This window comes from Ranitomeya imitator, chromosome 10 (assembly GCF_032444005.1).
Source record: "Ranitomeya imitator isolate aRanImi1 chromosome 10, aRanImi1.pri, whole genome shotgun sequence".
NCBI lineage: Eukaryota > Metazoa > Chordata > Amphibia > Anura > Dendrobatidae > Ranitomeya > Ranitomeya imitator.
This window is the reverse complement of record NC_091291.1, coordinates 42,479,587-42,504,774: the sequence shown is the minus strand read 5'-3', so window position 1 is coordinate 42,504,774 and position 25,188 is coordinate 42,479,587. Positions and strand designations below refer to the sequence as shown.

General features: G+C 42.9%; 1 protein-coding gene across 5 annotated transcripts in view; it reads left to right on the top strand.

The window, feature by feature from the left end:
• HSD17B14 (hydroxysteroid 17-beta dehydrogenase 14) overlaps window positions 1-24,925 on the top strand; it is a 64,110-nt gene extending 39,185 nt beyond the window's left edge. For all 5 annotated transcript variants that reach the window (XM_069742729.1, XM_069742727.1, XM_069742728.1 and 2 more), the window contains 4 exons: window positions 1,881-1,985; window positions 2,445-2,512; window positions 8,238-8,334; window positions 23,938-24,925. In XM_069742729.1, the coding sequence (XP_069598830.1) occupies window positions 1,881-1,985; window positions 2,445-2,512; window positions 8,238-8,334; window positions 23,938-24,102 (435 nt within the window). In that variant the 3' untranslated portion in view covers window positions 24,103-24,925. The remainder of the gene's footprint in view (window positions 1-1,880; window positions 1,986-2,444; window positions 2,513-8,237; window positions 8,335-23,937) is intronic.
• Window positions 24,926-25,188: the final 263 nt, after the last annotated feature.

The window sequence follows — 25,188 nt, the reverse complement described above, 5'->3', positions numbered from 1 at the left end:
AGAATTTTTTGGTATTAAAAAAAGAAAATCTGAATTTAGATTTGCTAATTCTAGGACTCCACGGAAAATGTACTCGTGACACCTGACCAAGGTTCGCTCAGTGCCGCCGCTACATCGCTGCATAATACAAGGGGATAGGGTCGCATGGCAACCCCAAGGTCCTGCGACAAGTTGTAAAACATTTGAAAGTTGGACTTCATGTAGCTTGCTCTTCACAGTAGCTTTTGGGGGCCAAAAAGTGACCCCAGTCTCTTGTAGCAGTGGCATGGAGCGAACCTTGATCATGCCATGTATCCCTAGGCCACACACCAGACAAAAATGTCACCTGTGGGTAACCTTCTCATGTCAATTAAACTTTGGGAACATGTAAGTTGTGACTATGGATGATAGCTTTTTTTTACTGTTTTTCTCTGGAGTTGATCCTTCTGCCTTTTTATCTCAGAAATGTAGGGGTTTTTTTTATCTTCGATTTATACCTTTATCTCAGAATTTCACTTTTATTTGTTCACATTGCCCAATTTCAGTGCTTCTCATGAATTTTAATCCATTTCCATGCTTGGGTCACATTCTTACCCCTGAAGGACAATAACTCAGTGATGTAAATCTCGGAGAGTCCTTCACAATCTGATATGTGAGCAGCAGCTCATGTATGAAATGGTAGTGGCTTTTCGACAGGTATGGCTTACATCAGACAGGTCTGATCCCAGGAGCGAGACCCCTGACTGACAGTCATAACCAAAAGTTTTCAGACTGACACAGATTTTGGTTTTCACATTTTGCTGCTTCAGTGTTTTCAGATCTTTTAGTCGGATGTTTCTACATCAAGTTTGTGCAAAGTCTCAATATTTACAGAGTTGACTCTTGTTTTTCAAGACTTTGTCCGGGCTTCTGGATACCAGAATCTGGGCCAAATCCTGACTGATGACCCATTTTTGTCTCATCAAGGCGTGGAGTTTATCACAATTTCTGTGTCTTTGTTACCCACCTTTTGAGGATTGACCACAAGTTCTCAATGGGATTAAGATATGGGCAGTTTCCTGGACATTGACGCAACCTTTCAATTTTTTGTTCACCGAACCACTTAGTTATCACTTTTACCTTGTGACATGGTCTGCTGGAAAAAAGCATTGTTGATCACCAAATGGTTGGGAGAAGTTGCTCTTGAAGGATGTTTAGATCCCGTTCTTTATTCACGGCAGTGATCTTAGGGAAAATCGTAAACGAGCCTCCTCCATGGTCGAAAAGAAACCCAACACATAAAGCCAACAGGTGGGTGAAGCCTTTTGAAGGCTGGGTTGGTGGCAAGAAGGGCAGTAAAGAAGTCTCTCTCTCCAAGAAAAATATCAAGGACAGACTGACCTTCTGCAGGAAGAGCGGGTATTGGACTGCAAAGGAATGGGGTAAAGTTATTGCCCCTTCAGACTGTTTGGGGCATCTGGAAGATTAATTTTACGGAGAAGAGGAGAACACTACCATGACTCCTGAGTCATCTAACAGTAAGGCCTTCTGAGACCATTCATGTGTGGGGGCTTCTCATCCAAGGGAGGGGGCGCACATGTTCTGTTACAGTAACACCGGCCACAGTGGACTGAAATTTTGGCCTACTGTACTCACGTGGATACTAAAGCTGATCTTCCAATCAATTTATCTCTTTAATTGCATATTTATTGCCCCGCTTGACTATCTTTGTCCTATTAGAGTAATGTGAATGTACCTCAAAGATGTCATCAATAAGCGAGTAAACATCTATTAGGCACGAGACCTAGCAAACATTTCCTCACCCTAAGGAAATTTTACAAAGTTGTTACCCTTTGTGCTATGTATGTGTCAATAATTCTTCTTGTTTCTTCTTTTTGGGTTGTTTTTCATCTCCGGCTCAGTATGCTTTACCACATCTGCGAAAAACCCAAGGGAACATTATCAACGTATCAAGTCTTGTTGGGATTATTGGTCAGAAACATGCAATCCCTTACGTGGCCACGAAGGTACAATGTCACATGTTGGGTGCCAGTGTATGGAGCGGGCTGGGAGCTAAATCTTCACATACCCAGCATCATCCTGTAACCTCAGCGACCAGAGTTTGCTCCGATCACTGCTATTAACCATTTGTATGCTGCTGTCCATCACTCACTGCAGCACTTAAATGGCACGATTGATGGAGCAGACATGCACCGCACCCATTGCTTGATGAAAAGACCCCATGCCTGCCATCTTAGTCCTCCCATGAAGCCCAGCCATTCTGACTATCTGCTACAATACTGCAGTGGTCAGACAATGGCAGGTTCCAGTGTAGTGTCTGGCGTCCTGTTTTTTGCCTTGTGTAGTGTTTTACGTTTCATAGTGTCGCTCCTGTGTTTTGTCTTGTGTAATGTCTTGCCTTGTGTTGTATTTTGTGTTGTCTTGAGTTTTAGCAAGTCCTCATTGTTTTTTTTTTTATTAAACAGGGAGCAGTGACTGCAATGACAAAGGCAATGGCTGTAGATGAAAGCCAGTACAACGTACGAGTAAATAGGTAGGATCTGTCTCCATATTTAGTTATGGGTGTAACTTGAATATATCAAACATCTTCACTACAACATAAAAGAAATTGCATTTTTCTTTAAACTTTTGTGCTATAAAAAGGATGCATTTACACCATCAGTGTGCATATGGTTAGAAAAAATTCTATCTATCTAGCTGTATGTGTGTGTAAAACATATATATAGTACAGACCAAAAGTTTGGACACACCTTCTCATTTAAAGATTTTTCTGTATTTTTATGACTATGAGAATTATACATTCACACTGAAGGCATCAAAACTATGAAATAACACATGTGGAATTATATACTTAACAAAAAAGTGTGAAGCAGCTGAAATTATGTCTTATATTCTAGGTTCTTCAAAGTAGCCACCTTTTGCTTTGATAACTGCTTTGCACACTCTTGGCATCCTCTTGAGGAGCTTCAAGAGGTAGTCACCGGGAATGGTCTTCCAACAATTTTGAAGGAGTTCCCAGAGATGCTTAGCACTTGTTGGCCCTTTTGCCTTCACTCTGCGGTCCAGCTCACCCCAAACCATCTCGATTGGGTTCAGATCTGGTGACTGTGGAGGCCAGGTCATCTGGCGTAGCACCCATCACTCTCCTTCTTGGTCAAATAGCCCTTACACAGCCTGGAGGTGTGTTTGGGGTCATTATCCTTTTGAAAAATAAATGATGGTCCAACTAAACGCAAACCGGATGGAATAGCATGCCGCTGCAAGATGCTGTGGTAGCCATGCTGGTTCAGTATGCCTTCAATTTTTAATAAATCCCCAACAGTGTCACCAGCACAGCCCCCCAACACCATCACACCTCCTCCTCCATGCTTCACGGTGAGAACCAGGCATGTAGAGTCCATCCGTTCACCTTTTCTGCGTCGCACAAAGACAAGGTGGTTGGAACCAAAGATCTCAAATTTAGACTCAACAGACCAAAGCACAGATTTCCACTGGTCTAATGTTCATTCCTTGTGTTCTTTAGCCCAAACAAGTCTCTTCTGCTTGTTGCCTGTCCTTAGCAGTGGTTTCCTAGCAGCTATTTTACCATGAAGGCCTGCTGCACAAAGTCTCCTCTTAACAGTTGTTGTAGAGATGTGTCTGCTATTAGAACTCTGTGTGGCATTGACCTGGTCTCTAATCTGAGCTGCTGTTAACCTGCGATTTCTGAGGCTGGTGACTCGGATAAACTTATCCTCAGAAGCAGAGGTGACTCTTGGTCTTCCTTTCCTGGGGCGGTCCTCATGTGAGCCAGTTTCTTTGTAGCGCTTGATGGTTTTTGCCACTGCACTTGGGGACACTTTCAAAGTTTTCCCAATTTTTCGGACTGACTGACTGACCTTTATTTCTTAAAGTAATGATGGCCACTCGTATTTCTTTACTTAGCTGCTTTTTCTTGCCATAATACAAATTCTAACAGTCTATTCAGTAGGACTATCAGCTGTGTATCAACCAGACTTCTGCTCAACACAACTGATGGTCCCAATCCCATTTATAAGGCAAGAAAACTCACTTATTAAACCTGACAGGGCACAACTGTGAAGTGTAAACCATTCCCGGTGACTACCTCTTGAAGCTCATCAAGAGAATGCCAAGAGTGTGCAAAGAAGTCATCAAAGCAAAAGGTGGCTACTTTGAAGAACCTAGAATATAAGACATAATTTCAGTTGTTTCACACTTTTTTATTAAGTATATAATTCCACATGTGTTAATTCATAGTTTTGATGCCTTCAGTGTGAATTTACAATTCAATTTTCATAGTCATGAAAATACAGAAAAATCTTTAAATGAGAAGGTGTGTCCAAACTTTTGCTCTGTATTGTGTGTGTGTGTGGTATATATATATATATATATATATATATATATACATATATACTAGATTGTGGTCCGATTCTTACGCATCGGGTATTCTAGAATATGCATGTCCCCGTAGTATATGGACAATGATGATTCCAGAATTCACGGCAGACTGTGCCCGTCGCTGATTGGTTGAGGCAACCTTTATGACATCATCGTCGCCATGGCAACCATTATGACATCTACGTCGATACTGTGCCCGTCACTGAATCAGAAACGTGGGATTTCTACGTCCTTTATGACATCATTATGACATCATCGTCGCTGTGCCCGTCACTGATTGGTCGAGGCCTGGCGGCCTCGACCAATCAGACGTGGGATTTCTACGTCCTTTATGACATCATCGTCGCTGTGCCCGTCTCTGATTGGTCGAGGCTGCCAGGCCTCGACCAATCAGAGACGCGGGATTTCTACGTCGATGCCGTGCCGGTCTCTGATTGGTCTGGCGGCCTCGACCAATCAGAGAGCCGGGATTTCCAGGACAGACAGACAGACGGAAAAACCCTTAGACAATTATATATATAGATATATATATATATATATATCTATTATAGGGTTGGTCCTTCATAAATTAAACTGTTCTGTTGGCGTTGAGAAGTGCTGATGATCTTTGGTGCACTGTTTACTATGTTGTATTGTGCTCTACACTGGATGTAAAACAGCATGGTGGCTCAGTGGTTAGCACGCTGGCTCAGCGGTTATATACACATGTCATACGGATGCTATGTGAGAAAAAACGCATAACACTCTCCAACTAAACTGTAATATAAACCACTAAAACCATATAACCACTGAGCCACCATGCTGTTTTACATCCAGTGTAGAGCACAATACAACATAGTAAACAGTGTACCAAAGATCATCAGCACTTCTCAACGCCAACAGAACAGTTTAATTTATGAAGGACCAACCCTATAATAGATATATACAGTTAGGTCCATATATATTTGGACAGAGACAACATTTTTCTAATTTTGGTTATAGACATTACCACAATGAATTTTAAACAAAACAATTCAGATGCAGTTGAAGTTCAGACTTTCAGCTTTCATTTGAGGGTATCCACATTAAAATTGGATGAAGGGTTTAGGAGTTTCAGCTCCGTAACATGTGCCACCCTGTTTTTAAAGGGACCAAAAGTAATTGGACAATTGACTCCAAGGTTATTTCATGAACAGGTGTGGGCAATCCCTTCGTTATGTAATTCTCAATTAAGCAGATAAAAGGCCTGGAGTTGATTTGAGGTGTGGTGCACGCATTTGGAAGGTTTTGCTGGGAAGAAAACATGAAGTCAAAGGAGCTCTCCATGCAGGTGAAACAAGCCATCCTTAAGCTGCGAAAACAGAAAAAACCCTTCCGAGAAATTGCTACAATAGTAGGAGTGGCAAAATCTACAGTTTGGTACATCCTGAGAAAGAAAGAAAGCACTGGTGAACTCATCATTGCAAAAAGACCTGGGCGCCCACGGAAGGCAACAGTGGTGGATGATCGCAGAATAATCTCCATGGTGAAGAGAAACCCCTTCACAACAACCAACCAAGTGACCAACCCTCTCCAGGAGGTCGGCGTATCAATATCCAAATCTACCATAAAGAGAAGACTGCATGAAAGGAAATACAGAGGGTTCACTGCACGGTGCAAACCACTCATAAGCATCAAGAATAAAAAGGCTAGACTGGACTTTACTAAAAAAACATCTGAAAAAGCCAGCACAGTTCTGGAAGAACATTCTTTGGACAGATGAAACCAACATCAACCTCTACCAGAATGATGGAAAGAGAAAAGTATGGCAAAGGCGAGGTACAGCACATGATCCAAAGCATACCACATCATCTGTAAAACACGGCGGAGGCAGTGTCATAAAGGACGTAGACATCCCGCGTCTGATTGGTCGAGGCTGCCAGGCCTCGACCAATCAGCGACGGGCACAGCGACGATGATGTCATAAAGGACGTAGAAATCCCGCGTTTCTGATTCAGCTACGGGCACAGTATCGATGTAGATGTCATAATGGTTGCCATGGCGACAATGATGTCATAAAGGTTGCCTCGACCAATCAGCGACGGGCACAGTCTGCCGCGAATTCTGGAATCCTCATTGTCCATATACTACGGGGACATGCATATTCTAGAATACCCGATGCGTTAGAATCGGGCCACAATCTAGTCTATATATATAATTGTCTAAGGGTTTTTCCGTCTGTCTGTCTTTCTGTCTGTCTGTCTGTCCTGGAAATCCCGCGTCTCTGATTGGTCGAGGCCGCCAGGCCTCGACCAATCAGAGACCGGCACAGCATCGACGTAGAAATCCCGCGTCTCTGATTGGTCGAGGCCGCCAGGCCTCGACCAATCAGCAACGGGCACAGCGACGATGATGTCATAAAGGACGTAGACATCTCACTCTTCTGATTCAGCGACGGGCACAGTATCGACGTAGATGTCATAATGGTTGCCATGGCGACGATGATGTCATAAAGGTTGCCTCGACCAATCAGCGACGGACACAGTCTGCCGCGAATTCTGGAATCATCATTGTCCATATACTACGGGGACATGCATATTCTAGAATAGATTGTGGCCCGATTCTAACGCATCAGGTATTCTAGAATATGCATGTCCCCGTAGTATATGGACAATGATGATTCCAGAATTCACGGCAGACTGTGCCCGTCGCTGATTGGTCAAGGCAACCTTTATGACACCATCGTCGCCATGGCAACCATTATGACATCTATGTCGATACTGTGCCCGTCGCTGAATCAGAAACATGGGATTTCTACATCCTTTATGACATCATCGTCGCTGTGCCGGTCGCTGATTGGTCGAGGCCTGGTGGCCTCGACCAATCAGAGACGCGGGATTTCTACGTCGATACTGTGCCTGTCGCTCATTGGTCGAGGCCTGGCGGCCTCGACCAATCAGAGACGTGGGATTTCCAGGACAGACAGACAGACGGAAATACCCTTAGGCAATTATATATATATATATATATATATATATATATTATAGGGTTGGTCCTTCATAAATTGAACTGTTCTGTTGGCGTTGAGAAATGCTGGTGATCTTTGGTACACTGTTTACTATGTTGTATTTTGCTCTACACTGGATGTAAAACAGCATGGTGGCTCAGTGGTTAGCACGCTGGCTCAGTGGTTATATACACATGTCATACGGATGCTATGTGAGAAAAAACGCATAACACCCTCCAACTTTTCTGGCTAAGAATCCCCGCTACTGTATACACGCGGATGTGAGTGCACCCTAATGTTGAGCCGCTATCAGTCAGAGCTGAGTGCGCGGTTAAAGCCGCCGTTCTCTATACACAGAGTATAGCCAGTAGAGCCAGCGCCGACCCGTGATTGAAGCCCAAGTGCTACTGAGAGGAATAAAGTTAATTTCCTCCCGGCATCACAGGTATGAAGGGTTATTCCCTGAGAAGGGTCATGACTGTTCTTAAAGGGCCTTGTCGGCAACTTTTGCCCCACCCTCACTTGCCCCAAACTATTTACATGAGTGTCTAGCCCTTTAAAAGTTAAAAATAAAGAGATCCCTTTATGGAACCAATGTGCTGCTTAAGCCACAAATTGAGTATTGAAGTTATAGCCTGGAAAATGCACTTACAGCTTCTCGGTCTCCTCTGAGAGTACAGCAGAGAGTAAGAAGCTGTAAGTGCATCCCCAGACCCAAATATTAGGAATAGATTGAGGAATAGAACATGATCTGTTCTCCTGCTATTTAGAGTTGTTTAGTCCAAAGATTAAATTTGATAAAGTCTATTGCAATGTCAACCAAAATACTATTCTCCCATACAGTACAATATTGCAGTGCCAATAGCATTACACCCATTGTGTACTGTACCTTCAGCATATCTCCTGGAAACATATGGACCCCGCTGTGGAAGGAGTTATCCAGTCATTCTACTGATCCCGATGCCATGATCCTGGGGGGAAAGGAGGCGCAGGTAAAAGTGCAGCAACAAAAATCAAAAGGAAATGTAAAATTACACGGATCCCACAGATGAATAATAAAAGTATCCGGGATAATATATCTATGCTGATTATCGGGCTGCTACATAGACCACATTCACTGTGTGTGCACTCATGTCTATAGAATGGGACTGTACATCACTGTGTGCACTCATGTCTATAGAATGGGACAGTACATCACTGTGTGCACTCATGTCTATAGAATGGGACTGTACATCACTGTGTGCACTCATGTCTATAGAATGGGTCTGTACATCACTGTGTGCACTCATGTCTATAGAATGGGTCTGTACATCACTGTGTGCACTCATGTCTATAGAATGGGACTGTACATCACTGTGTGCACTCATGTCTATAGAATGGGACTGTACATCACTGTGTGCACTCATGTCTATAGAATGGGTCTGTGCATCACTGTGTGCACTCATGTCTATAGAATGGGACTGTACATCACTGTGTGCACTCATGTCTATAGAATGGGACTGTATATCACTGTGTGCACTCATGTCTATAGAATGGGACTGTACATCACTGTGTGCACTCATGTCTATAGAATGGGACTGCACATCACTGTGTGCACTCATGTCTATAGAATGGGACTGTACATCACTGTGTGCACTCATGTCTATAGAATGGGTCTGTACATCACTGTGTGCACTCATGTTTATAGAATGGGACTGTACATCACTGTGTGCACTCATGTCTATAGAATGGGTCTGTACATCACTGTGTGCACTCATGTCTATAGAATGGGGCTGTACATCACTGTGTGCACTCATGTCTATAGAATGGGTCTGTACATCACTGTGTGCACTCATGTCTATAGAATGGGACTGTATATCACTGTGTGCACTCATGTCTATAGAATGGGTCTGTACACCACTTTGTAAACTCATGTCTATAGAATGGAACTGTGTATCACTGTGTGCACTCATGTCTATAGAATGGGACTGTATATCACTGTGTGCACTCATGTCTATAGAATGGGACTGTACATCACTGTGTGCACTCATGTCTATAGAATGGGACTGTACATCACTGTGTGCACTCATGTCTATAGAATGGGACTGTATATCACTGTGTGCACTCATGTCTATAGAATGGGTCTGTACACCACTTTGTGCACTCATGTCTATAGAATGGGACTGTACATCACTGTGTGCACTCATGTCTATAGAATGGGACTGTACATCACTGTGTGCACTCATGTCTATAGAATGGGTCTGTGCATCACTGTGTGCACTCATGTCTATAGAATGGGACTGTACATCACTGTGTGCACTCATATCTATAGAATGGGACTGTACATCAATGTGTGCACTCATGTCTATAGAATGGGTCTGTACATCACTGTGTGCACTCATGTCTATAGAATGGGACTGTACATCACTGTGTGCACTCATGTCTATAGAATGGGTATGTACATCACTGTGTGCACTCATGTCTATAGAATGGGACTGTATATCACTGTGTGCACTCATGTCTATAGAATGGGTCTGTACATCACTGTGTGCACTTATGTCTATAGAATGGGACCATATATCACTGTGTGCACTCATGTCTATAGAATGGGACTGTACATCACTGTGTGCACTCATGTCTATAGAATGGGACTGTACATCATTGTGAGCACTTATGTCTATAGAATGGGACTGTACATCACTGTGTGCACTCATGTCTATAGAATGGGACTGTACATTACTGTGTGCACTCGTGTCTATAGAATGGGACTGTACACCACTGTGTGCACTCATCTCTATAGAATGGGTCTATACACCACTGTTTGCACTCATGTCTATAGAATGGGACTGTACACCACTGTGTGCACTCATGTCTATAGAATGGGACTGTAAATCACTGTGTGCACTCATGTCTATAGAATGGGTCTGTACATCACTGTGTGCACTCATGTCTATAGAATGGGACTGTATATCACTGTGTGCACTCATGTCTATAGAATGGGTCTGTACACCACTTTGTGCACTCATGTCTATAGAATGGGTCTGTACATCACTGTGTGCACTCATGTCTATAGAATGGGACAGTACATCACTGTGTGCACTCATGTCTATAGAATGGGACTGTACATCACTGTGTACACTCATGTCTATAGAATGGGACTGTACATCACTGTGTGCACTCATGTCTATAGAATGGGTCTGTACACCACTTTGTGCACTCATGTCTATAGAATGGGACTGTATATCACTGTGTGCACTCATGTCTATAGAATGGGTCTGTACATCACTGTGTGCACTCATGTCTATAGAATGGGACTGTACACCACTGTGTGCACTTATGTCTATAGAATGGGACTGTACATCACTGTGTGCACTCATGTCTATAGAATGGGTCTGTACATCACTGTGTGCACTCATGTCTATAGAATGGGACTGTATATCACTGTGTGCACTCATGTCTATAGAATGGGTCTGTACACCACTTTGTGCACTCATGTCTATAGAATGGGACTGTATATCACTGTGTGCACTCATGTCTATAGAATGGGACTGTACATCACTGTGTGCACTCATGTCTATAGAATGGGTCTGTGCATCACTGTGTGCACTCATGTCTATAAAATGGGACTGTACATCACTGTGTGCACTCATGTCTATAGAATGGGTCTGTACATCACTGTGTGCACTCATGTCTATAGAATGGGACTGTATATCACTGTGTGCACTCATGTCTATAGAATGGGACTGTACATCACTGTGTGCACTCATGTCTATAAAATGTGTCTGTACATCACTGTGTGCACTCATGTCTATAGAATGGGACTGTACACCACTGAGTGCACTCATCTCAATAGTATGGGTCTATACACCACTGTTTGCACTCATGTCTATAGAATGGGACTGTACACCACTGTGTGCACTCATGTCTATAGAATGGGACTGTACATCACTGTGTGCACTCATGTCTATAGAATGGGTCTGTACATCACTGTGTGCACTCATGTCTATAGAATGGGACTGTATATCACTGTGTGCACCCATGTCTATAGAATGGGTCTGTACACCACTTTGTGCACTCATGTCTATAGAATGGGACTGTATATCACTGTGTGCACTCATGTCTATAGAATGGGACTGTACATCACTGTGTGCACTCATGTCTATAGAATGGGACTGTACATCACTGTGTGCACTCATGTCTATAGAATGGGACTGTACATCACTGTGTGCACTCATGTCTATATAATGGGTCTGTACATCACTGTGTGCACTCATGTCTATAGAATGGGGCTGTACATCACTGTGTGCACTCATGTCTATAGAATGGGTCTGTACATCACTGTGTGCACTCATGTCTATAGAATGGGACTGTATATCACTGTGTGCACTCATGTCTATAGAATGGGTCTGTACACCACTTTGTAAACTCATGTCTATAGAATGGAACTGTGTATCACTGTGTGCACTCATGTCTATAGAATGGGACTGTATATCACTGTGTGCACTCATGTCTATAGAATGGGACTGTACATCACTGTGTGCACTCATGTCTATAGAATGGGACTGTACATCACTGTGTGCACTCATGTCTATAGAATGGGACTGTATATCACTGTGTGCACTCATGTCTATAGAATGGGTCTGTACACCACTTTGTGCACTCATGTCTATAGAATGGGACTGTACATCACTGTGTGCACTCATGTCTATAGAATGGGACTGTACATCACTGTGTGCACTCATGTCTATAGAATGGGTCTGTGCATCACTGTGTGCACTCATGTCTATAGAATGGGACTGTACATCACTGTGTGCACTCATATCTATAGAATGGGACTGTACATCAATGTGTGCACTCATGTCTATAGAATGGGTCTGTACATCACTGTGTGCACTCATGTCTATAGAATGGGACTGTACATCACTGTGTGCACTCATGTCTATAGAATGGGTATGTACATCACTGTGTGCACTCATGTCTATAGAATGGGACTGTATATCACTGTGTGCACTCATGTCTATAGAATGGGTCTGTACATCACTGTGTGCACTTATGTCTATAGAATGGGACCATATATCACTGTGTGCACTCATGTCTATAGAATGGGACTGTACATCACTGTGTGCACTCATGTCTATAGAATGGGACTGTACATCATTGTGAGCACTTATGTCTATAGAATGGGACTGTACATCACTGTGTGCACTCATGTCTATAGAATGGGACTGTACATTACTGTGTGCACTCATGTCTATAGAATGGGACTGTACACCACTGTGTGCACTCATCTCTATAGAATGGGTCTATACACCACTGTTTGCACTCATGTCTATAGAATGGGACTGTACACCACTGTGTGCACTCATGTCTATAGAATGGGACTGTAAATCACTGTGTGCACTCATGTCTATAGAATGGGTCTGTACATCACTGTGTGCACTCATGTCTATAGAATGGGACTGTATATCACTGTGTGCACTCATGTCTACAGAATGGGTCTGTACACCACTTTGTGCACTCATGTCTATAGAATGGGTCTGTACATCACTGTGTGCACTCATGTCTATAGAATGGGACAGTACATCACTGTGTGCACTCATGTCTATAGAATGGGACTGTACATCACTGTGTGCACTCATGTCTATAGAATGGGACTGTACATCACTGTGTGCACTCATGTCTATAGAATGGGTCTGTACACCACTTTGTGCACTCATGTCTATAGAATGGGACTGTATATCACTGTGTGCACTCATGTCTATAGAATGGGTCTGTACATCACTGTGTGCACTCATGTCTATAGAATGGGACTGTACACCACTGTGTGCACTTATGTCTATAGAATGGGACTGTACATCACTGTGTGCACTCATGTCTATAGAATGGGTCTGTACATCACTGTGTGCACTCATGTCTATAGAATGGGACTGTATATCACTGTGTGCACTCATGTCTATAGAATGGGTCTGTACACCACTTTGTGCACTCATGTCTATAGAATGGGACTGTATATCACTGTGTGCACTCATGTCTATAGAATGGGACTGTACATCACTGTGTGCACTCATATCTATAGAATGGGTCTGTGCATCACTGTGTGCACTCATGTCTATAGAATGGGACTGTACATCACTGTGTGCACTCATGTCTATAGAATGGGTCTGTACATCACTGTGTGCACTCATGTCTATAGAATGGGACTGTATATCACTGTGTGCACTCATGTCTATAGAATGGGACTGTACATCACTGTGTGCACTCATGTCTATAAAATGTGTCTGTACATCACTGTGTGCACTCATGTCTATAGAATGGGACTGTACACCACTGAGTGCACTCATCTCAATAGTATGGGTCTATACACCACTGTTTGCACTCATGTCTATAGAATGGGACTGTACACCACTGTGTGCACTCATGTCTATAGAATGGGACTGTACATCACTGTGTGCACTCATGTCTATAGAATGGGTCTGTACATCACTGTGTGCACTCATGTCTATAGAATGGGACTGTATATCACTGTGTGCACCCATGTCTATAGAATGGGTCTGTACACCACTTTGTGCACTCATGTCTATAGAATGGGACTGTATATCACTGTGTGCACTCATGTCTATAGAATGGGACTGTACATCACTGTGTGCACTCATGTCTATAGAATGGGACTGTACATCACTGTGTGCACTCATGTCTATAGAATGGGTCTGTACATCACTGTGTGCACTCATGTCTATAGAATGGGACTGTACATCTCTGTGTGCACTCATGTCTATAGAATGGGACTGTACATCACTGTGTGCACTCATGTCTATAGAATGGGTCTGTACATCACTGTGTGCACTCATGTCTATAGAATGGGGCTGTACATCACTGTGTGCACTCATGTCTATAGAATGGGTCTGTACATCACTGTGTGCACTCATGTTTATAGAATGGGACTGTATATCACTGTGTGCACTCATGTCTATAGAATGGGTCTGTACACCACTTTGTGCACTCATGTCTATAGAATGGAACTGTGCATCACTGTGTGCACTCATGTCTATAGAATGGGACTGTATATCACTGTGTGCACTCATGTCTATAGAATGGGACTGTACATCACTGTGTGCACTCATGTCTATAGAATGGGACTGTACATCACTGTGTGCACTCATGTCTATAGAATGGGACTGTATATCACTGTGTGCACTCATGTCTATAGAATGGGTCTGTACACCACTTTGTGCACTCATGTCTATAGAATGGGACTGTACATCACTGTGTGCACTCATGTCTATAGAATGGGACTGTACATCACTGTGTGCACTCATGTCTATAGAATGGGTCTGTGCATCACTGTGTGCACTCATGTCTATAGAATGGGACTGTACATCACTGTGTGCACTCATATCTATAGAATGGGACTGTACATCAATGTGTGCACTCATGTCTATAGAATGGGACTGTACATCACTGTGTGCACTCATGTCTATAGAATGGGTATGTACATCACTGTGTGCACTCATGTCTATAGAATGGGACTGTATATCACTGTGTGCACTCATGTCTATAGAATGGGTCTGTACACCACTTTGTGCACTCATGTCTATAGAATGGGACTGTATATCACTGTGTGCACTCATGTCTATAGAATGGGACTGTACATCACTGTGTGCACTCATGTCTATAGAATGGGTCTGTGCATCACTGTGTGCACTCATGTCTATAGAATGGGACTGTACATCACTGTGTGCACTCATGTCTATAGAATGGGTCTGTACATCACTGTGTGCACTCATGTCTATAGAATGGGACTGTATATCACTGTGTGCACTCATGTCTATAGAATGGGACTGTACATCACTGTGTGCACTCATGTCTATAAAATGTGTCTGTACATCACTGTGTGCACTCATGTCTATAGAATGGGACTGTACACCACTGAGTGCACTCATCTCAATAGTATGGGTCTATACACCACTGTTTGCACTCATGTCTATAGAATGGGACTGTACACCACTGTGTGCACTCATGTCTATAGAATGGGACTGTACATCACTGTGTGCACTCATGTCTATAGAATGGGTCTGTACATCACTGTGTGCACTCATGTCTATAGAATGGGACTGTATATCACTGTGTGCACCCATGTCTATAGAATGGGTCTGTACACCACTTTGTGCACTCATGTCTATAGAATGGGACTGTATATCACTGTGTGCACTCATGTCTATAGAATGGGACTGTACATCACTGTGTGCACTCATGTCTATAGAATGGGACTGTACATCACTGTGTGCACTCATGTCTATAGAATGGGTCTGTACATCACTGTGTGCACTCATGTCTATAGAATGGGACTGTACATCTCTGTGTGCACTCATGTCTATAGAATGGGACTGTACATCACTGTGTGCACTCATGTCTATAGAATGGGTCTGTACATCACTGTGTGCACTCATGTCTATAGAATGGGGCTGTACATCACTGTGTGCACTCATGTCTATAGAATGGGTCTGTACATCACTGTGTGCACTCATGTCTATAGAATGGGACTGTATATCACTGTGTGCACTCATGTCTATAGAATGGGTCTGTACACCACTTTGTGCACTCATGTCTATAGAATGGAACTGTGCATCACTGTGTGCACTCATGTCTATAGAATGGGACTGTATATCACTGTGTGCACTCATGTCTATAGAATGGGACTGTACATCACTGTGTGCACTCATGTCTATAGAATGGGACTGTACATCACTGTGTGCACTCATGTCTATAGAATGGGACTGTATATCACTGTGTGCACTCATGTCTATAGAATGGGTCTGTACACCACTTTGTGCACTCATGTCTATAGAATGGGACTGTACATCACTGTGTGCACTCATGTCTATAGAATGGGACTGTACATCACTGTGTGCACTCATGTCTATAGAATGGGTCTGTGCATCACTGTGTGCACTCATGTCTATAGAATGGGACTGTACATCACTGTGTGCACTCATATCTATAGAATGGGACTGTACATCAATGTGTGCACTCATGTCTATAGAATGGGACTGTACATCACTGTGTGCACTCATGTCTATAGAATGGGTATGTACATCACTGTGTGCACTCATGTCTATAGAATGGGACTGTATATCACTGTGTGCACTCATGTCTATAGAATGGGTCTGTACATCACTGTGTGCACTTATGTCTATAGAATGGGACCATATATCACTGTGTGCACTCATGTCTATAGAATGGGACTGTACATCACTGTGTGCACTCATGTCTATAGAATGGGACTGTACATCATTGTGAGCACTTATGTCTATAGAATGGGACTGTACATCACTGTGTGCACTCATGTCTATAGAATGGGTCTGTACATCACTGTGTGCACTCATGTCTATAGAATGGGACTGTATATCACTGTGTGCACTCATGTCTATAGAATGGGACTGTATATCACTATGTGCACTCATGTCTATAGAATGGGTCTGTACATCACTGTGTGCACTCATGTCTATAGAATAGGACTGTATATCACTGTGTGCACTCATGTCTATAGAATGGGACTGTACATCACTGTGTGCACTCATGTCTATAGAATGGGACTGTACATCACTGTGTGCACTTATGTCTATAGAATGGGACTGTACATCACTGTGTGCACTCATGTCTATAGAATGGGTCTGTACATCACTGTGTGCACTCATGTCTATAGAATGGGACTGTATATCACTGTGTGCACTCATGTCTATAGAATGGGTCTGTACAGCACTTTGTGCACTCATGTCTATACAATGGGACTGTATATCACTGTGTGCACTCATGTCTATAGAATGGGTCTGTACACCACTTTGTACACTCATGTCTATAGAATGGGACTGTATATCACTGTGTGCACTCATGTCTATAGAATGGGACTGTACATCACTGTGTGCACTCATGTCTATAGAATGGGACTGTACATCACTGTGTGCACTCATGTCTATAGAATGGGTCTGTACATCACTGTATGCACTCATGTCTATAGAATGGGACTGTACATCACTGTGTGCACTCATGTCTATAGAATGGGACTGTACATCACTGTGTGCACTCATGTCTATAGAATGGGTATGTACATCACTGTGTGCACTCATGTCTATAGAATGGGACTGTACATCACTGTGTGCACTCATGTCTATAGAATGGGTCTGTACATCACTGTGTGCACTCATGTCTATAGAATGGGACTGTATATCACTGTGTGCACTCATGTCTATAGAATGGGTCTGTACACCACTTTGTGCACTCATGTCTATAGAATGGGACTGTATATCACTGTGTGCACTCATGTCTATAGAATGGGTCTGTACATCACTGTGTGCACTCATGTCTATACAATGGGACTGTATATCACTGTGTGCACTCATGTCTATAGAATGGGACTGTACATCACTGTGTGCACTCATGTCTATAGAATGGGACTGTACATCACTGTGTGCACTCATGTCTATAGAATGGGACTGTACATTACTGTGTGCACTCATGTCTATAGAATGGGTCTGTACATCACTGTGTGCACTCATGTCTATAGAATGGGACCATATATCACTGTGTGCACTCATGTCTATAGAATGGGACTGTACATCACTGTGTGCACTCATGTCTATAGAATAGGACTGTACATCATTGTGTGCAATCATGTCTATAGAATGGGTCTGTACATCACTGTGTGCACTTATGTCTATAGAATGGGACCATATATTACTGTGTGCACTCATGTCTATAGAATGGGACTGTACATCACTGTGTGCACTCATGTCTATAGAATGGGACTGTACATCATTGTGTGCACTCATGTCTATAGAATGGGTCTGTACATCACTGTGTGCACTCATGTCTATAGAATGGGTCTGTACATCACTGTGTGCACTCATGTCTATAGAATGGGACTGTATATCACTGTGTGCACTCATGTCTATAGAATGGGACTGTACATCACTGTGTGCACTCATGTCTATAAAATGTGTCTGTACATCACTGTGTGCACTCATGTCTATAGAATGGGACTGTACACCACTGAGTGCACTCATCTCAATAGTATGGGTCTATACACCACTGTTTGCACTCATGTCTATAGAATGGGACTGTACACCACTGTGTGCACTCATGTCTATAGAATGGGACTGTACATCACTGTGTGCACTCATGTCTATAGAATGGGTCTGTACATCACTGTGTGCACTCATGTCTATAGAATGGGACTGTACATCACTGTGTGCACCCATGTCTATAGAATGGGTCTGTACACCACTTTGTGCACTCATGTCTATAGAATGGGACTGTATATCACTGTGTGCACTCATGTCTATAGAATGGGACTGTACATCACTGTGTGCACTCATGTCTATAGAATGGGACTGTACATCACTGTGTGCACTCATGTCTATAGAATGGGTCTGTACATCACTGTGTGCACTCATGTCTATAGAATGGGACTGTACATCTCTGTGTGCACTCATGTCTATAGAATGGGACTGTACATCACTGTGTGCACTCATGTCTATAGAATGGGTCTGTACATCACTGTGTGCACTCATGTCTATAGAATGGGGCTGTACATCACTGTGTGCACTCATGTCTATAGAATGGGTCTGTACATCACTGTGTGCACTCATGTCTATAGAATGGGACTGTATATCACTGTGTGCACTCATGTCTATAGAATGGGTCTGTACACCACTTTGTGCACTCATGTCTATAGAATGGAACTGTGCATCACTGTGTGCACTCATGTCTATAGAATGGGACTGTATATCACTGTGTGCACTCATGTCTATAGAATGGGACTGTACATCACTGTGTGCACTCATGTCTATAGAATGGGACTGTACATCACTGTGTGCACTCATGTCTATAGAATGGGACTGTATATCACTGTGTGCACTCATGTCTATAGAATGGGTCTGTACACCACTTTGTGCACTCATGTCTATAGAATGGGACTGTACATCACTGTGTGCACTCATGTCTATAGAATGGGACTGTACATCACTGTGTGCACTCATGTCTATAGAATGGGTCTGTGCATCACTGTGTGCACTCATGTCTATAGAATGGGACTGTACATCACTGTGTGCACTCATATCTATAGAATGGGACTGTACATCAATGTGTGCACTCATGTCTATAGAATGGGACTGTACATCACTGTGTGCACTCATGTCTATAGAATGGGTATGTACATCACTGTGTGCACTCATGTCTATAGAATGGGACTGTATATCACTGTGTGCACTCATGTCTATAGAATGGGTCTGTACATCACTGTGTGCACTTATGTCTATAGAAAGGGACCATATATCACTGTGTGCACTCATGTCTATAGAATGGGACTGTACATCACTGTGTGCACTCATGTCTATAGAATGGGACTGTACATCATTGTGAGCACTTATGTCTATAGAATGGGACTGTACATCACTGTGTGCACTCATGTCTATAGAATGGGTCTGTACATCACTGTGTGCACTCATGTCTATAGAATGGGACTGTATATCACTGTGTGCACTCATGTCTATAGAATGGGACTGTATATCACTATGTGCACTCATGTCTATAGAATGGGTCTGTACATCACTGTGTGCACTCATGTCTATAGAATAGGACTGTATATCACTGTGTGCACTCATGTCTATAGAATGGGACTGTACATCACTGTGTGCACTCATGTCTATAGAATGGGACTGTACATCACTGTGTGCACTTATGTCTATAGAATGGGACTGTACATCACTGTGTGCACTCATGTCTATAGAATGGGTCTGTACATCACTTTGTGCACTCATGTCTATAGAATGGGACTGTATATCACTGTGTGCACTCATGTCTATAGAATGGGTCTGTACACCACTTTGTGCACTCATGTCTATACAATGGGACTGTATATCACTGTGTGCACTCATGTCTATAGAATGGGTCTGTACACCACTTTGTACACTCATGTCTATAGAATGGGACTGTATATCACTGTGTGCACTCATGTCTATAGAATGGGACTGTACATCACTGTGTGCACTCATGTCTATAGAATGGGACTGTACATCACTGTGTGCACTCATGTCTATAGAATGGGTCTGTACATCACTGTATGCACTCATGTCTATAGAATGGGACTGTACATCACTGTGTGCACTCATGTCTATAGAATGGGACTGTACATCACTGTGTGCACTCATGTCTATAGAATGGGTATGTACATCACTGTGTGCACTCATGTCTATAGAATGGGACTGTACATCACTGTGTGCACTCATGTCTATAGAATGGGTCTGTACATCACTGTGTGCACTCATGTCTATAGAATGGGACTGTATATCACTGTGTGCACTCATGTCTATAGAATGGGTCTGTACACCACTTTGTGCACTCATGTCTATAGAATGGGACTGTATATCACTGTGTGCACTCATGTCTATAGAATGGGTCTGTACATCACTGTGTGCACTCATGTCTATAGAATGGGACTGTATATCACTGTGTGCACTCATGTCTATAGAATGGGACTGTACATCACTGTGTGCACTCATGTCTATAGAATGGGACTGTACATCACTGTGTGCACTCATGTCTATAGAATGGGACTGTACATTACTGTGTGCACTCATGTCTATAGAATGGGTCTGTACATCACTGTGTGCACTCATGTCTATAGAATGGGACCATATATCACTGTGTGCACTCATGTCTATAGAATGGGACTGTACATCACTGTGTGCACTCATGTCTATAGAATAGGACTGTACATCATTGTGTGCAATCATGTCTATAGAATGGGTCTGTACATCACTGTGTGCACTTATGTCTATAGAATGGGACCATATATTACTGTGTGCACTCATGTCTATAGAATGGGACTGTACATCACTGTGTGCACTCATGTCTATAGAATGGGACTGTACATCATTGTGTGCACTCATGTCTATAGAATGGGTCTGTACATCACTGTGTGCACTCATGTCTATAGAATGGGTCTGTACATCACTGTGTGCACTCATGTCTATAGAATGGGACTGTACATCACTGTGTGCACTCATGTCTATAGAATGGGACTGTACATTACTGTGTGCACTCATGTCTATAGAATGGGTCTGTACATCACTGTGTGCACTCATGTCTATAGAATGGGACCATATATCACTGTGTGCACTCATGTCTATAGAATGGGACTGTACATCACTGTGTGCACTCATGTCTATAGAATAGGACTGTACATCATTGTGTGCAATCATGTCTATAGAATGGGTCTGTACATCACTGTGTGCACTTATGTCTATAGAATGGGACCATATATTACTGTGTGCACTCATGTCTATAGAATGGGACTGTACATCACTGTGTGCACTCATGTCTATAGAATGGGACTGTACATCATTGTGTGCACTCATGTCTATAGAATGGGTCTGTACATCTCTGTGTGCACTCATGTCTATAGAATGGGACTGTACATCACTGTGTGCACTCATGTCTATAGAATGGGTCTGTACATCACTGTGTGCACTCATGTCTATAGAATGGGGCTGTACATCACTGTGTGCACTCATGTCTATAGAATGGGTCTGTACATCACTGTGTGCACTCATGTCTATAGAATGGGACTGTATATCACTGTGTGCACTCATGTCTATAGAATGGGTCTGTACACCACTTTGTGCACTCATGTCTATAGAATGGAACTGTGTATCACTGTGTGCACTCATGTCTATAGAATGGGTCTGTACATCACTGTGTGCACTCATGTCTATAGAATGGGACTGTATATCACTGTGTGCACTCATGTCTATAGAATGGGACTGTGCATCACTGTGTGCACTCATGTCTATAGAATGGGACTGTACATCACTGTGTGCACTCATGTCTATAGAATGGGATTGTATATCACTGTGTGCACTCATGTCTATAGAATGGGTCTGTACACCACTTTGTGCACTCATGTCTATAGAATGGGACTGTATATCACTGTGTGCACTCATGTCTATAGAATGGGACTGTACATCACTGTGTGCACTCATGTCTATAGAATGGGTCTGTGCATCACTGTGTGCACTCATGTCTATAGAATGGGACTGTACATCACTGTGTGCACTCATATCTATAGAATGGGACTGTACATCAATGTGTGCACTCATGTCTATAGAATGGGTCTGTACATCACTGTGTGCACTCATGTCTATAGAATGGGACTGTACATCACTGTGTGCACTCATGTCTATAGAATGGGTATGTACATCACTGTGTGCACTCATATCTATAGAATGGGACTGTATATCACTGTGTGCACTCATGTCTATAGAATGGGTCTGTACATCACTGTGTGCACTTATGTCTATAGAATGGGACCATATATCACTGTGTGCACTCATGTCTATAGAATGGGACTGTACATCACTGTGTGCACTCATGTCTATAGAATGGGACTGTACATCATTGTGAGCACTTATGTCTATAGAATGGGACTGTACATCACTGTGTGCACTCATGTCTATAGAATGGGTCTGTACATCACTGTGTGCACTCATGTCTATAGAATGGGACTGTATATCACTGTGTGCACTCATGTCTATAGAATGGGACTGTATATCACTATGTGCACTCATGTCTATAGAATGGGTCTGTACATCACTGTGTGCACTCATGTCTATAGAATAGGACTGTATATCACTGTGTGCACTCATGTCTATAGAATGGGACTGTACATCACTGTGTGCACTCATGTCTATAGAATGGGACTGTACATCACTGTGTGCACTTATGTCTATAGAATGGGACTGTACATCACTGTGTGCACTCATGTCTATAGAATGGGTCTGTACATCACTGTGTGCACTCATGTCTATAGAATGGGACTGTATATCACTGTGTGCACTCATGTCTATAGAATGGGTCTGTACACCACTTTGTGCACTCATGTCTATACAATGGGACTGTATATCACTGTGTGCACTCATGTCTATAGAATGGGTCTGTACACCACTTTGTGCACTCATGTCTATAGAATGGGACTGTATATCACTGTGTGCACTCATGTCTATAGAATGGGACTGTACATCACTGTGTGCACTCATGTCTATAGAATGGGACTGTACATCACTGTGTGCACTCATGTCTATAGAATGGGACTGTACATCACTGTGTGCACTCATGTCTATAGAATGGGACTGTACATCACTGTGTGCACTCATGTCTATAGAATGGGACTGTACATTACTGTGTGCACTCATGTCTATAGAATGGGTCTGTACATCACTGTGTGCACTCATGTCTATAGAATGGGTCTGTACATCACTGTGTGCACTCATGTCTATAGAATGGTTCTGTACATCACTGTGTGCACTCATGTCTATAGAATGGGTCTGTACACCACTGTGTGCACTGATGTCTCTAGAATGGGTCTGTACATCACTGTGTGCACTGATGTCTCTAGAATGGGTCTGTACATCACTGTGTGCACTCATGTCTATAGAATGAGCTCAGTGCTTCTGCCTCAGCTAATTACTACGTAGCCATGATTCTTGTATAGATCTTTTGGTAGCCTTTCTGTTTACCCAGTGCTGATCCCATGTGTTTCCTTTTAACTTCTCTGATTTCAGCTGCTGGGTCGCATGGGGACAGCGGAGGAGTGTGCCAGTGCTGCGCTGTTCCTGGCAGCAGAGGGCACATTCTGCACAGGTATTGATATTCTCCTAACAGGTGGAGCTGAACTCAATTATGGCAGCAAGACTCAGCAGAAGACACGGAGTAGCATTTATCACTGATAATGGACTTAATGTCCTTTCATCGATATGGAACCTAATAAAACTTTTCTGCAGAAAGTCACGAAGACGCAGGTCCCTAATAGACGTGCTACGCATGGACGCCCAGGTGTCGTCGGAGAGATATGACTCTTTTAAAGATGAGAATTATGTAATCTTCCCCCAAACACCCACTTTAACTATTGGTCCCAACCTGTGGATGCACAGATTTTGAGAAACTACAAGTTTCAGCATGCCAAGATTCAAGGACAATAGCCAAAGGGGGCGGCAGCTCAAGACGGGGTGATTCATTGTAATTCAGATCATTCACTGTTCCCATGTTACTGATTAGAAGGGTTTATTTGGTGCGTGAAGGAAGCACCCAGGCTGCTGGCAAATATATTCTGAGGTTTATTAGGCGATATGATTACAACATAACCCATGGCTCAGTAATAGGGCAGACAAGCCATTGGACAATTGCAGGAACAATGCATAACAGGGAATAAGAAGAAAGGAAGTGCCAGCACATATAGTGCTGGCAGAAAGCTGATAAAAAGGAGCCGACTTCAATAAAATGGATAAGAAGCAAGAGATATGGAAATTGGGACCTTTTTTGAACATTTATGTGCAGCACAATGAGTTTTAACCTGTTATGGGGGTGAGGACAGTAAGATTATACTTTGTATGTATAAAAGACTTATTTGTATTCTAAAATATGATATGAACATGCAAAAACCCTCAGTCTGACAGTCTCGCTAAATCTGCAAAAAGATATATATGTTTTTTTTTCCAGAATTAGTAACTTAGTACTTTGAAACGCGTCAAAATAAATCATTGTCTTATTTTACTACACTGGGATATTTGTCTTAAATCCTGTCAGCAGCGCAGAGGCTATCCACAAACTCCTTCCTACTGTGGTGCAGTGACCCCTGTGGTAGCTAGGGGGCGCTGTGTGTGCTCCTTGGGATATGCATGGAGGCATATTTGTTGTTATAATCGTGGTGAAACAGTGACTGGCAGTGTTGTGAATGGCCGATATGTGTCGCAGAGGGAGTCTGCGTGGTAAGTCTGATGCAATGTTGTTGTTCTGGGACGTGTAGTCCCTCAAGA